Source organism: Prionailurus viverrinus, chromosome X, assembly GCF_022837055.1.
Source record: "Prionailurus viverrinus isolate Anna chromosome X, UM_Priviv_1.0, whole genome shotgun sequence".
In the NCBI taxonomy this organism is placed as follows: Eukaryota; Metazoa; Chordata; class Mammalia; order Carnivora; family Felidae; genus Prionailurus; species Prionailurus viverrinus.
The window spans coordinates 90,035,344-90,051,518 of record NC_062579.1 but is presented as its reverse complement, the minus strand read 5'-3'; the positions used below and the strand labels follow the sequence as shown (position 1 = coordinate 90,051,518).

General features: G+C 40.4%; 1 protein-coding gene across 2 annotated transcripts in view; it reads right to left on the bottom strand.

Annotated features, from left to right (window-relative positions):
- Positions 1 to 16,175, bottom strand: part of WDR44 (WD repeat domain 44) — an 80,207-nt gene that overhangs the window by 10,837 nt on the left and 53,195 nt on the right. For both annotated transcript variants that reach the window (XM_047843990.1, XM_047843991.1), the window contains exons 12-14: positions 15,265 to 15,329; positions 4,918 to 5,031; positions 712 to 834 (exon numbers count right to left, since the gene is read on the bottom strand). In XM_047843990.1, coding sequence (XP_047699946.1) covers positions 712 to 834; positions 4,918 to 5,031; positions 15,265 to 15,329 — 302 coding nt within the window. The remainder of the gene's footprint in view (positions 1 to 711; positions 835 to 4,917; positions 5,032 to 15,264; positions 15,330 to 16,175) is intronic.

The window sequence follows — 16,175 nt, the reverse complement described above, 5'->3', positions numbered from 1 at the left end:
TCTCCTGCTCCTGCTCTGTCTCTCAAAAATAAATAAATGTCAAAAAAAGAAATTTAAAAATAAATTAAAAAAAAGATTAACAATATTTCTAGGGAGCCTGGCTGGCTCAGTCGGTAGAGTAATGTGACTCTTGATCTCAGGGTGGTGAGTTCAAGCCCCACACTGGGCGTAGAGCTTACTAAAAAAAATAAAAAACAAAACAAAAAAACACACAAACCCCTCCTGCAAACACACACACACTGTATTTCCAGACATTACACAGGAATTCAGTATATCTTATAATGAATTTTGGTCTTTGCCTCTTTCAACCTTTTCCTCTTTGTCTCTTCCCACCCTACCCCCCCACTATTCTTGCCTATATGCTTCCCTCTTATTTATTCACCTGCTGTCTCCTCTTCTTCCTCTGTCTCTAATCTCTCTCACCTTTAATAGGATACTTTAGTTCTTTATTTATGCCCTGCATGTCTTATTAAAGATTTGGGATGACTTTTCATTCTTATAGTTGGACCATAACACTTCCAGTTCTTCTAATACAGATTAACAAAATATTTCCTTTCTAAACAAAATGAAACACTAAATTAAGTTGTCCTTAACTATGCGGCTGTTAATAATTTTTTTTTTTTTCCTGTAGTCCAACTGTCCTCCAGAGAAGCCAGGTTCCCTCACCTTCCTTATAGTACAACAACAAAAAATACATAAACAATTACTTACTCTTGGATGGAAAGCTATGGCAGTGACAAAATCTATATGTTGAAAACAGCAAAGGCATTCTCTTCTGGAAATGTGCCATAACCTGACTGTTTTATCCATCGAAGAAGAAAGCAGGAAGTAGTTCTATTGAGAAATTGACATTGATCATTTTATCACCCTATGAAAAAATACTACGTACACAATAATAAAAGCAAGCTTTTGGTTTTATGTATCTCAATAGTTTTGTTATTGCTATATCTAGCATCAGAAAAAACAAAAAGATTACCCATTTCATTTGGAAGATCCCATTTTTTCCCAGTTAAATACCGTATTCTTTCGATTCTAAGACTTTTCTGTATTACCTGTTCTGAAATTAGAATCTGATGATCTAGGTCAAAAAAAACCTGCTAGGCACTAAGAGAGAACTAAGGTGTATCTTACTTATTATAGTCCGCATATACGGAAACTTAGCTATGAATACAAGGCATCTATTCATTTGATTGTCACTTCAGTTCAGTTACCCTGACATTGGCAACGCTGGCGAATTTTAACTCCCCAGAATTCCCTAATTGTCACTTAAAATGCCTTCAAAAAGATTACCCTACAATGCAGCATGCAAATGAAAAATTAGTGTGCACCTGTCACACCACAGGCAAGAAAACGAGAGAAGAGAAATCGTCAAACGTCTCAGAATAGATCATAGAATTTTCAAAGGTAAAAGAGGGTAGTGTAACTGCTTTAGGCATTGTGATGGCCCCATCACCCAGGAACCAAACATTTATCTATCAAATGCTTCAGCTGGCAGAAATTCTTTAACTTTTCAACATAATCTATTTAAGGAGAGAACTATGAGTTATACTGAACGAGGAAGCCCAAATGAGACACTATTCTTTGGTATGCCTAAAGGTGCTAAACAAACCAAAGTAATGATGACATTTATTGAATACTTGCAATGTGCTAAAGACTGTTCTTAACACTATATTATGAGGTAGGTATATGATTATCCCCTTTTACAAATGAGAATACTGAGGCACAGATGCTAAATAATTTGTCGAAGACTACATAGCTCATTGGTGGCAAAACTGAGATTTAAACCTACGTAGTCTGCCCTTAGGTCCAGACTCTAACCACTACACTCTTCTGCAGAGGGCTTAAGTAGAACACATGTTTAAACAAAAAGCCACAAGATGCTTTGTCATCTACTAAAAGTAATAAGCAATCTTTAATCTCTGAATGTAAGAAGACTAAGTGCAAATACTGATTTAGATAGGTACTGCAATGATAAATAAATGCTATTTGGGGCTAGTTTTTTTTTTTTTTTTTTTTTAACATTTTTTATTTATTTTTGGGACAGAGAGAGACAGAGCATGAACGGGGGAGGGGCAGGGAGAGAGGGAGACACAGACTCGGAAACAGGCTGCAGGCTCCGAGCCATCAGCCCAGAGCCTGATGCGGGGCTCGAACTCACGGACAGCGAGATCGTGACCTGGCTGATGTCGGACGCTTAACCGACTGCGCCACCCAGGCGCCCCTTGGGGCTAGTTTTAAAAGTGTACACTTCGTGTGGTATGCCTGTTTTTAAATAGATCATGAAACGTACAATTAAAAAATTGAACTTTGAGGGGTGCCAGTTGGGTAAGCGTCTGACTATTTTGGTTCAGGTCATGATCTCGTGGTTCTTAAAAGTTCGAGTCCCGCATCAAGCTCCATGCTGACAGTGCAGAGCCTGCTTAGGATTCTCTCTCTCCCTCTCTCTCTGCCCCTCTGCTGTTCGTGCATGTTCTCTCTCTCTCTCTCAAAATAAATAAATAAACTTAAAAAAAAAGCCCTGGGGCACCTGGGTGGCTCAGTCGGTAAAGTGTCCGACTTCGGCTCGGTCATGATCTCATGGTTCTTGGGTTTGAGCCCTGCGTCGGGCTCTGTGCTGACAGCTCAGAGCCTGGAGCCTGCTTCAGATTGTGCCCCTCCCCTGCTTGTGCTCTGTCTCTCTCTCTCAAGAATAAATGAAATATTAAAAAAAAAATTCCCTAAATCTATGGTTTGCTCATTAAGTTGATTTTATTCGATTCTTGCAATAGTCCATTGCTTTAAGCATATGAAAGAAATATGAAAACATCCCTAAAAGTGAAGACACTAGAGACATGCTAAGACGTGTTTCACTATGCCAAGTTCTGTTCAGTAAATACTTACTAAGTGAAATTAAATAATTTTCTTGAATTTCATGATCTTCAGAAGTCAAAGAAATTAGATTCAAACCTAAGTTCTACCTAAAACTAGTTTTGTGGTGTCAGATGGGTCAGAGACCCAGCCTCCTCAACTACAAAATGAAGTACCATAGGGGAACCTGGGTGGCTCAGTCAGTTAAGCGTCTGACTTCAGCTCAGGTCATGATCTCACAGTCCGTGAGTTCGAGCCCTGCGTCGGGCTCTGTGCTGATAGCTCAGACCTTGGAGCCTGCTTTGGATTCTGTGTCTCCCTCTTTCTGCCCCTCCCTCACTCACACTCTGTCTCTCTGTCTCTCTCTCTCTGTCTCTCTCTCTCTCTCAAAAATAAACGTGAAAAAAAATTTTTTTAAGCAAAATGAAATACCATCTACCTCACAGGTTACTGTAAGAATTAACAAGGTAATTCTCATTACCTGGCACAAAGTAAGTCTTCAACACGTAGAAAACCCACTATAAATACTGATTACGCTAGATCCTGAAGAGAAACAACAGTAAAATAAAATCTGGTCCCTACTCTGGAATGTCTTACAATCCTGTTGTAAATAATACCTAGAAATGTGCATGAGTAAACAGGTAAAAAAGAAAGTTAAAGAGAAGAACATCCAGACAGACAGATGAAGGCCTTAAGAACAAAAAAGTTTCCTGGAGAAGAAATTCTGCCTTATGATCCCAGAGTGACTCCTGCTGAATTTCTAGCCTGCCAGACTGCCCTACAGATTTCAACTTGGCTACACCCACAACTGAGCGATCCAATTCCCTAAAATAAATCTCCTTATGCATATATGTTCTCTTGGGTGTGTGACTCTGGAGAACCCTGACGGATAAGTGGTCAATGGAGATCTAATTTCTTCCAGTCAGCATTACACCCCATACAAAATATTGGGTTGCTTTAAGAAAATAAAAGGAGTGCAAGGTTCCCAATTATGTGCTTTGTACTTCTTATCCCAGATGAATATGATTATCAGATTAAGGACACTTTAGATTTCCATCTCTGGCAACTCAGATTTCACACAGGGTTGGGGAGGAGTATAAAGACACAATCAGGGCTCAGTTTAAAACCAGACTACCAGGTGAGGTCTAAGCTTCTTCCGAGTTAGAGAAAGACATTATGACAGATGGTTTTTGAAAAGCATCCAGAACATGTAAACAAGTATGGCAGGAGTAGCAATTCAGAAATGGAGTGATTCAAAGCTGGAGCTCTGAGAAAGCCTGACTCGCCTAAGGAAACCAGCAGTAACTTTGTGGTACGTGAGGTTCTCCTGACACAGTGAAAATATATGGGCAACACTGGTATCTCTAATAGTATTCCGTTTACTCCGTTGACTTTTCTCAGTTTAAGGCTTTTCAATATTACTCCCTCCCCATTCTAAATATATTTTAGATGCTGATTACTGACAAATTTTAATACGAAGGAAGGGTAAGGTATTACGCAAAAATTCAAAACACTGTTTCATGCTTTAAACATGTTCAATAAAATTTGAAGTATCTTTACATTTTTGTAAAACTGCTCAGATATTTGTTCCGTGGCAAAATAGGCCCTCTACTTCTGAAATAATTTTGCTCTAAGGAAAAAAGAAAACATAAAACGATGCCTTATCAAAGATTCATATCTTTGCAAACTTAATGATTTAACAAATATAGCAGATTAGCCAAAGCAGTCCTGATCAGATAAATCGGACTTCACCTTTGCAGCGAAAGTCGAAAGTCGTATCCATTTTGCAGAGAATACTTTGCAAAATTACTATGTAAAAGAAACAAAAAGTACAAGTATGTAGACAGATCCAGACAGAAACTGTTAAGTAATATAAACATTTTATTTGCCTAATGTGATCTTTCTTTCTTTCTTTTCTTTTTTTGATGTTTGTCCTCTTTTAATGGATAACTTCCAGGAAGTAAATACAATCACTCGACAGTGTGACAATCGTACAGATAAAACATTTGTTTTTATCCTAAAGTCATAGTTACATAGAATTCATACACACTTCGACTAAGAATTTCTTACTTTGGACCATGAAAGATCAAGGAGATCAGCAGTGTGTCCTTTGTATTTGCAAAACGGCCGCTGCCGAAATGGTGCATTTTTATCATCAGGGTCTTCGTCGGCTCCACCGCACACCTATTTAGACACAAAGACAAATGTTAAAAGTGGAGAAACAAAGGCTTCGTACTCGTCCCACCCCATCCGTTCTCTCGGCATTCTGTATGCTGCCTGACTGAAATCTCGATCTACCGAAAACAAACTCCCCTTTACGATGAACCTCCTACTGATCGCTTATTCGCCTCCCTGTCCTAATGAAACAGGATCGTCCCTGAAGACACTGTGCTGTCACCATCTTTCCCTCCCTAACAGAGCCCCTGCCTTGTCCTTTTCTGAGCATCTGTTCCCTCAGGAGAGGTGGGAGCCAGCCCCAGGGTGTGAATCATGCTTGGTCTGAGCTAATCACGATGAGCTCATTCCCTTTCCCAGTGAAGACTGGTTTGGGCATGGGCATGTGCTACCATTTTTGTCAATTAGGCAGGAGGGCAAGTTTACTGAGGGGAGTGAGGGGGAAGATAGGGGGACGTTTCTACAAAGATGTCCTCACTCTTAAAAAGGGCCACACTAAAGGGACGCTCCTGCCTCTGAACACTGCTGTCCGTGTGACACCTGAGACTGTAGTTGCCATCTTACCACCATGAGGGGAACAGACCCAAGAAAGGCAGACCAAGAGCAAAGCAGGAGGATGGTAGAGCCCTGACGACATTACTGAGCTGTGCAATTAACCAACCCTGGAACCGCCTTACCTCCAGACTTGCTTCCTCATTGTTTAAGCCATTTTCAGTTGGATTTCTGTTATTTGAAGTCAAAAGCATCCTGACAGAGGTAGGTAGAAAATAATGCCATACATGTGTGCCACGCATTTAGTTTACAACATGCTTTTGTATTCATTACCTGAATGAATCCTAATGACTCTGTCAAGGAGGTATATTAACATTATGAAGATGAAGAAATTAAGAAAAAAACCTGAGGCTCAGAGAGGTCAGGATAACATATTAGAGGACACACAGCCACCTGTAAACAGCAGAACCAAAGCAGAAATACAACTATAAGTTCAGAGATCGCCCCTCAAATGTTGTCGAGGATGTAGCCTGAGCCAAAACATGGGGCTCTTAGCGATAAGCTGTGCGTATTTACGGAAGGGGGCGGGATGACGGGGACGGAGGAAGAGTGTGTGCAGACACGGCGTGGGATTAGAGCGGACGGGTACTCTGGGAACAGAATGTAAAGAGCCTCGGATTTGCGGCTTAAAAGTGCAAACATTCTAAGGCGATAGGGAGAGCCAGCACAAGTTTCTGAAAAGAAAAAAAAAAATCACACGAGGTGACTGGCGCTTCAGAAAGAGGAAGCTGGGCAAGAAGGTAACAGACAGCATGGAGAAAGAGCGGAGGCAGGAAGGGCCGTCGGTAAAGTGTACCTAACACAATGAGGGCTTAAACTAGGACGGTGGCCATGAGAACAGATAAAAACTACCGCTACTGTGTGTCTAGAACTTTACGGTGTATAATAAAAACCTCCTCCTATCCTCGGTGCAGGCAGAGCAGCCGCAACCCATGCCCTGACCTTCCGCCAGGCACTCCCACTCCTGCAGGACTCCAGCCGCGCCCTCGAACTGTGCTGCCAGCCTAGCGAGCGCGCCTCGAATACAGAACACCCAACGGGCCTGCCCTCTTGCATAAAATTCAGCATTCTGCTTAAGAATCACTTCCATTTCAGGAACTTCTCGGCAGAATTCCTCTAGCAGTGATTCCAGATCTTATTTTTCTCCTCAAATGTCCCGTTTCTTCTCCTTATATTCTTTATGTCTTTCCAAATGACTTAAATAAATTCTTTGACTGTAAATACATGCCCAATAGAGACTGCTGAGAAAGCACGGGAAGTAGAGAAACTAAAATTAAAACGACAATCTGCTAACATTTTGATTGCCTTCATCTTTCCGCTGTAAAAAAACATTCACTGAAATCACTGTGCACAAGATTCACTGTCTATATTTTTATTATGCCACGAGCATCCTAGGTATTTCACTCTCTGAAAACATTTACTAGCTGCATATGCATGTGCCATAATTTGATCACGCTCCGACTTGTTGGTCATTTAGACATCTCCGACTTTTTTGCTAGCATTAATGGCAATTCAGTGAACATCCTGGAACATAAACCTTTACCCCGATTTTATTATTTATCTTAATACAAAAGGTATTATGGTCAAAAGGTTTAAACCTGAGACTTTAACAGCATCTTCTGTTATTTGTTTTAATAAAAGCAGGCCTATTTACTAAAGAAAATTTTAGAAATACAGAGAAGTATAAGGAATCAAATAAAAATGACCTAAAATCCTACCACCTAGAGATGATTACTAGTAATAATTTAGCATTTTTTCCCAAAGATTTTATTTTTAAGGAATCTCTACACCTAATGTGGGGCTTGAACTCACAACCCCCAGATCAAGAATCATTTGTTCTACCGACCAAGTCAGCCACATACCCCTATCTGGTGATTTCTTTCTGATAGGTTTTTAAAGGTAGAATTATTAATGGTAGAATCACCAAATAAAATGTATTTTATCTATATGTATATATCTCTATAGATATCTACACCTAGAGAGAGATTTAGACCCTCTAAATCACCATATATTTATATTTCCATATAAACATTTATAAAACTTTATTATGGCCATTTCAAACATACACTGAAACAGAATAATGTAATAAATGGTATAACAAACCCATACATACATCACCTGCTTTAATGATTATCGGTATCTTACTCATGTTGTTTTAGCATTCTCCCACTTTTAAGTTTTGTTTATTTTTGCTGGAACACTTAAAGCAAGACCTAAACACTGTTGTTACCAGTAAATGCTCATGGGCTTTATGTATTTCCAACTAATAAGCGCTCTTTTAAATATAACTACCATGCCATTATCACACCTAAAAAATATCATTCGTATCATCTAATGTCTAATCCATATTCAAATATCCTGGTTATCTAAAAATGTCATTTTAAAGCTGAACTGCTGTGAAAACTTGTAAGCCTTTTGATATTTATTACATTGACTATATACCAGACAACTGTGTTAATTATCTGAGATAACAAAATAAGACACTTCTTATAATCTAGTCTCAGTATTTAAAAGCCAGAAGGAACCTTTTACAATATATCAGATTATGTCATATTCTCTGTTCAAAGACCCTTCACTGGCTTCCATCTTTCTCAGAGTAAAAGGCACAGTCTTTGCATTGGCTTGCAAATGGACTGCCCCTCCACACCTCTTGTGACTTCATTTTTTCTTTTCTTTTAATTAAAAAATACATTTTTTAATGTCTATTTTTGAGAGAGATAGAGAGACAGAGTGTGAGCTGGGGAGGGGCAGAGAGAGAGGGAGACACAGAATCCCAAGCAGACTCCAGGCTCTGAGCTGTCAGCACAGAGTGCGATGCAGGGCTCGAACTCACCAAGCTCAAGATCATGACCTGAGCTGAAGTCAGCCGCTCAACCAACTGAGCCACCCAGGCATCCCTGTGACTTCATTTTCTACTACCTTCCCCCCTCGCTCACTAGCTCTGGCTACTCAGGCCTCAATGCTCTTGATGGTTTTTTTTGGCTTTTTAAGTTTTTATTTTAATTCCAGTTAGTTAACATACCATGTTGTATTAGTTTCAGGTGTACAATAATTCAACAGTTCCAGACATCACTCGGTGCTCATCACAAGTGCACTCCTTTATCCCCATCACCTATTTCACCCATCCCCCATCCCCCCAACGATGCTGTTTCTGGAACACACCAGAACTCATTTGCCATTCCCTCTACCTGGAATGCAAGACAGCCACATGATCACCCCCTCACTTCTTTCAGATTCTGCTCAAATGACCACCTCTGGGTGAAGCTTTGCTCACCCACCTTATTTATCCCGTTACCTCACTTTATCTGCTTTATTTTCATCTATGAAACTTACCACTTTCTAATAATCACAAAACTATGTATTTTGTTTCTCTGTCTCCCACCACTAAAATTTAAGCTTCACAAAAGATATTTTTGTCTCTTTTGCTCACTACTATATATCCTCGATTTCCTACAACACTGATTAATACATAGTAAGCCCTCAATAAATATTTATGGACTAAATGAAGACACAGTGCTAGACCTTACAATGACAATTAGTGGAGCATAATGGTTAACAGCATAAGTTTTTCCCAAGACAGGTCAGAGATGGGTTCTAATTCTGATGCGATATACCAACTGTGTGAAACCGGTGAGTTGCTTAACATCTCTCAGCCTTCCTCATCTGTAAAACAGGACTCTTAACAGTACCTCACAACAGTACCAGGGCTATTGTGAGGTTAAACGAGATAAGATATCAACTGCACTTAGCAAAGTACATGGCACAGAATAAGGGCTCATAAAATGTTAGCTGTTGTTACATAAATTGATGTATTATATAGTGAGTGCCTTTAAAAGAAATATGAGCAAAGTATCATGAGGACAGTGAGGGAGTATATGAATAATTATGCACTGGGCAAAGCAAGAAATGCTCAAGCGAGGAGACTTGACTCTTAAACGAATTGGCCAGGCAAAGGCGAATAGTAAATATACGCGATCAACAAAGGGTTTGACATTTTTGTTGGGGCAACAATGAACAACCGAGTGAGTTCAGAACATAAGGCTTGCGAGAGGGAAGGGTGAAAAATAACAATGACAGCTGAGGTCAGGCTGATCTCTGCAAGACTGAGCCAAGCTAAGGAATTTGGACTTAAATCTGTAGGAAAAAAAGAGAGAACTAAAGGCAGTACTTAAACAGGAAAGGAACATGATCAGATGTGTTTTATAGGAAAGTAATTCTGTTAGCAATGAGGATGAAAGACTGGAATCTGGGAGAATAACTATCATGGTCCAAGTAAGAGATAAAGGCCCAGATTATAACAGTGGAAATGAAAGGAATGGCCAGATTCCAAAGACATTTCTGAGATCAAGTGGGCGGGATTTGATGAATGAGCAAACGTTGAAGGGAGAGAAGACTAAACAGTGAACACAGTTTCTAATTCAGGGAAGATACGGGTGTTAATTAACTGACATCAAGTACACTATCAAAGGAGGGGCTATCTAGGGAAAATGATACTTAATTCTGCTTTGGACATATATTATCACCATTGATACCCGTTTTTTGCCACACAGAGCTCCTTGACAGGAACTGTCCATGGCTCCTTTATATTTTCAGTGCCTAACACACTGTAGAAATGTAATAATTGTTGTTGACTGAACCAAAGCTAAACCAATGCATATTTTTAATAAAATGCTATACATGTACAATTTCACAAAAATTACCTCTCACCCCCCCTTAATCCAAGTTTTATGTCCAAATAATCTTGAAGGAGATCAGATTGTGTGACCTCAAATATTCCCTTTGCATAAAGATTATTTTGAGCTGAAGGCAACTGAAAAGAAACAGACACAAGAAAAGGTATCTGCTCTCCCCGCTTCTACCTGAAAGCAGAGCATGAAATTCTCTTTGTGAAGGTATCTCCCCTTCACCTCTTCTTTGCCAGGAAGGGGAGAATAAAGCTTACCTCTGGAGACAGTACTAAATAATCTTCATCTTCCATTAGTTTCCCCCAAGATTTTTACCTGGTCACAATTTACTATACCTAAAGCCCAACCCCTCACCTCCTTTGTGTTGTCACTTCTCCACAAACTTACTGCTTTTGTCAAAATGATGTATGAGCCCCTGGGTCTAATTGCTTCTTTAGGTATTCACTATTCTTCTATGAGGGCCTCCATATGCATGTATAATAAACTGTTTCTCCTACGAATCTGTCTTTTGTCAGGTTATTGACGGATCCTAGCTGCAAAATCCTGGCTGCAGAACCTCAGAGAGTAGAATGAATTTTTTCCTCCCCTACAATCTCTGAAAAATTCAAAGCAGCAGTTAAATGGTAGAACACCCATACTAATGTTCCACTAATCAAGCACACCAAACACAGATTTAACCCAAGAAAAGCACCAATCTCTAGGTAAACTGCATAGTTACAACACCTAGTGTCAAGGAGAAATTGTACAAAATCTCTAGCATAATGGAGCAAACGAGGCATGCCTTCTTCCTTTCTTCCTTACTTCAACTGAGCTACTTTTGAAAACCAACAGGAATGGAGAGCATAAGAGGCAGAATTCTAGGCATGGCATGACCAATGAGCAGGTCCGTGATCTTGGGTGTGCTGGTCTGTATGCCCAACTGTACAATAGGTACTTTTAGGTATTCTATTTTACATGAATGCTAACGAAAATGAGGATGCAGGTGGAAAAATAAATATATCACTATCACGAGAAAAGAGGAAAGAACACACACATCAGGAAAATAAATAAATGAATAAGCTACGCCGTGTATACTGCCCCTCACTGCAGCTAACGCTAGGTTCGAAGATAATTGCAGATACCACACTCCAAAGGCATATGAAGTAGAGGATCCTTCTAAGGGTCTCCAAATAGAATGACCAAAGTGAAGGAGCACCAATCTTTTCCTGAAGACAACAGATACAAATGCTACTCCACTACCACAGGAAAAAAGCACGGTACTCCAGGGGTCACTACTTTGGTGTCAAAGAAATACTACACTCCTTATTTAAAAGGACTGTTTTCAAACAAGATTGGGAGTTACTTAGGTCTTTTGGGGGATGGGGTGCGGTGGATGGACATAGTTAAGGAAGTCTGTCAGTAGGGTTGTTGAAATAAGCATAACACAAGATGGTGCAAATAGTTCCCGGTTTTAGTGGTCGTCGATGTCTGGAAACCTTATGGGGAATTAAACTAATAAAAGCAAACCCTTTTCCCTAAAGCAAAGTGGTTAAAATTTGTACCGCTACATTAGTCAGGGAAAGCTTCATGAAGGAAGTAGGCCTTGAAGACTGGGCAAGCTTTGAATAGAAAGAAGGGAGCACCGCAGGCATCCAGATAAAGGAGGACAGGAACGAAGCACAGAAGCAGGAATCCAACACCGATTCGGGCCCACCACAGTAAGGCACCAGGTCAGGTTCCAAGGACACTAAAATCTGGGAAGTACACTTTTTTGCCTTAAATCAGCCTAGAGTCTGACCAGTGAGACAAACTGGTAAGTAATAACAGTGTCAAAGGACCTGTAATGTTCTGTCAAATACAAATCAGGGACAATTTTGCCTGCTTGATTCAAGGAAGATAATAAAAGAAGAAGATAAGAGATTTGAACTGAATCCTTGTGTGTGTGTGTGTGTGTGTGTGTGTGTGTGTGTGTGTGTTTGAACTGAATCCCGAAGGATGAGCCGGGCTCAGCCCCGTGAGGAAAGGGGGCAGGGAGGGCGCTGCCGGCAAAGCAGACCCCAAAGACGAAGGCACGGGAGTGACAGATACCGTAGGGTAAGGACAGACCTACGTTCGGTATGGCAAGTAGGATACATAGGCACCAGGGAATTAGAGCAGAGTTAAAAAGGTAAGATGAGGCAAGATCAGGAAGGACCTTATCCTGCAGGTGACAAGGAGCCACTGGAAGATTTTAAACCACAAAATGGCATCAGATCTATTATGTTGACAAAAAGCTGGGGACAGCAGAGAAAATGAACTGGGTACAGACCAGAAAAGCAATTAGGAGGCTACAGCAAACATTTAAATGGGTATTCAGGACCTAGATAACGTGAGTGACAACGGGGAACGAGGGGACGGATTCCATGGGCATTTGTAGGTGGAGGAAGAGTGGATAGAAATTTATAACTAATTTCATATGTGGGTAAGGAAAAAAATAAGTAATGGAGTATTTTCTGACTGAGTCAGAAAAGGAACTTATGGATGGTAATGCCATTAAAGAAGGCTCACAAAGGGCACCTGCGTGGCTCAGTTGGTTAACTGTCTGATTTTGACTCAGGTCATGATCTCACAGTTCGTGGGTTTGAGCCCCATGTTGGGCTCGGTGCTGACAGTGCAGAGCCTGCTTGGGATTCTTTCTCTCTGTCCCTCCCCTGCTTGCTCTCTCTCTCTCAAAAATAAATAAATAAACTTAAAAAGAAAAAAAAAAAAGATGAAAAACTGAAAAAAAAAAAAAAGGCGGCTCAAAAGAGAGAGGCAGGGTTGTGGGTAGGTAATACAAATATTTCCATAAGTGACCATTCAACACCTAGCCAGTTATCCAATCCAGACAGCTGACACTCATCCTCGGCTACCATCTGCCTCCCCACCTAGTCGGTCACCTAGTGCCAGAGGTCCAACTTCTTTCACATCTCTCAAATTCAGCTCATCTTTATGGTTTCTAGACCCACTGCTTCATAATCGAAGTACTGTTTCTCTCCTGGGTTGGTAACCTCTTATGTGGTCTCCCTGTCTCTAGCCTGGAGCCCCGATCTAATCAATCCTTTCCAGCGCTACCAGAATGCTCTTTCTGAAACAAAAATCTGAACATTAAAAAAAAATTTTTCAGTGTTTATTTTTGAGAGACAGAGAGCAAGCGAGCGAGCACGGGGGAGGGGCAGAGAGAGGGGAGACACGGAATGTGAAGCAGGCTCCAGGTTCTGAGCTGTCAGCACAGAGCCCGATGTGGAGCTTGAACTCATGAGTTGTGAGATCTTGACCTGAGCCGAAGTCAGATGCTTAACTGACCGAGCCACCCAGGTGCCGCAAAAATCTGAACATTTTAATTAAGCTCCTGATCGAAATCCTTCAAACCCCTGTTCCCCCAGCAGCCTGCAGGACAAAGTCCAAATGTCTTAACACACAAAAGGTCACGTAAAATCCTAACCCTGCCCGCCTCTCCTCCAACTCTCACACAGGCCCACTCTGCTGTAGCCGCTTGGAATTGTGGTAGCACCGTTCACGTGCCATGCTGTTGTGGCCTCCAGGCCTTGGCACTCGCTATTTGCTCTGATGAACCCCTTCCTTCCTTCTCTCACACAGTTAACTCCTGGCTCACTCACAAAGCCTCCAGAAAGCTTTTCCTCATGCGCTGATTCATAAGGATACCTCCTATACTTGTGTAGTACCCTCTGAAGAGTATTCCCATCCAATACTAGAACCGTGGGTATATACTATTTCACTAGTCGGCATAGCCCTTGAGGCCAAAGACTAGGTCTCACTGGATTTGCAGAATCTAGCAGTATCTGGCACACGTAACAAGCAGTCAGAGAACATTTGTTGAGGGACTTCAGTTTGAGACCTATTCATTGATGTGCGTGGTGAATATGCTGATGGAGAGATTATATATTGTGGTTTTTTTTAATCTTTATTTTTGAGAGAGAGAGACAGAGTGCGAGCAGGGGAGGAACAGAGAGAGAGGGAGACACAGAATCTGAAACAGGCTCCGGGCTCTGAGCTGTCAGCACAGAGCCTGATGCAGGGCTTGAACTCACAACGTGAGATCATGACCTGAGCCGAAGTCGGACGCTTAACCGACTGAGCTACCCAGGCGCCCCAAGATTCTCTATATATTGTTATGTGAAAAGGGCAGCATGCCCAATAAGATCTCATCCTTGTTTAAAAACCATACAGCTATGAAAAGGAAACAGGAATTATGAAGGTAAAGCCAGTTCAGGACTGGAGGCAATGAATGAATATGTCAAATGAGGATGGCCAAGGACACAACCCTGAGAACCAGCAACATTTAAGTGGGAGGAAGAGGAAGAGACAGCATGCATATAGGAAGAGAACGAGGGAAAACAGAACCATAGAAAGCTGAGAAGAGTAAGTTTAGAGTGGGGAATAGTGTCAAACACTACAGAGCCAATGAGACCCCAGGAAAATACTGCTGAGCAGATGGACATTTTAGGTTCTTTGTTTGTATCATTCCTGTGTAGATCAATACACACGAAGCACAGGGAAGAGCTCAGAATAATAATCCTTCCATTCTGCTTTTTAGGTTTAAAATTGGTTATATTTGACCTTCCAGCTCTGAGACCAAATGAAAATCAAGATATTTTAAAGTACCTGAAAGTGTGATAAAGCATTTATTAAACCAAAAAGGTAGAAAAATCTAAATAGTTTAGTATCTTTTTTTTTCTTTCCTTAATCACCCCTTACTCAATATCCATTATTTTTTTAAATTCTAACATGGATTTGAGGGGAGGGGATTTCGTTTTATTTAAGTTAACATTGGTAGTTTGGTAGCTTGAGTAGTATCATTCACTGTATGACAACTTTTAAATATCACAAATTTTCATTTACTAATTCTAACAGAAAAAACTTTTGTTTCTAACATATCTTAATTTTAAATTAAGTGCTTTCATAAACTACAATTTCTAATAGATGATAAGGTACTTCATGGGAAACAAATCAAATTATATTAGTAACTATTAAATAAAGAACCTACCCCTGTATCTGTATCAGACTTTGATGAATTCAGACTTTCCTGAGAAGGTGATGGAGACACACGTCCTAAAAACAACATAATTATAAAAAGGCATATGTATACACACACACACACACACACACACACACACACACACACACACACACAAAACATCAATCAGAAATAATGACATAGTAACACCTAATTAATAGTTGTAGAATGTAACATTCTGAAAAAACACATTTTTTAAAAATAGGCTCCATGCCTAATGTGGGGCTCGAACTCTCGACCCTGAGATCAAGAGTTGCAGGCTCTACTGACTGAGCCAGCCAGGTGCTCTGAGAAAATACATTTTCAAAATAAATGAAGCATTGACTCGTTAGACACCAAAATATTGTTTTTATCACTTTTAATCAAAAAATCTTTATAAGCCATAGTCCCAATTTAATAAAATACTGTTAAATCCTCATTATTCGTAGTGAATACAAAGATGAACAATAAAGGGGCACAAAGGGTCTAGGTTAGTAGAAGTCTCGAGGGCCACTTAGTCTTTCTGTTCCAGGCAGGGCAATAAAAGAAATGTATCGTAAACATAGTTCAACTTTTTGCCAACCCGTTATCATCTTCAATTATGTATCATAACATAATGCAAGCAATACCCACAGGGCTACGAAAGTGTACAGGGCCTCGTTTGCCAGTTTAGTGGATCTCCCTGGGTTTCTATGTTCCTCAAATGGTGCTTCAAATATACTCTATACTCCAGCCCATGGCCACTGATTCTCCTTTCTCCCATCCCTTAATTTCTTGTTTCAGCCTTAGTTGACTGGGGAAGGGACAGGTTTGTGGAGAAAATGTATTGGAGTTATGTAATTATGAGAAAAGAATCCCATAAACATAAAGCTTCTATTTACATCGATTCTACATACATTCCT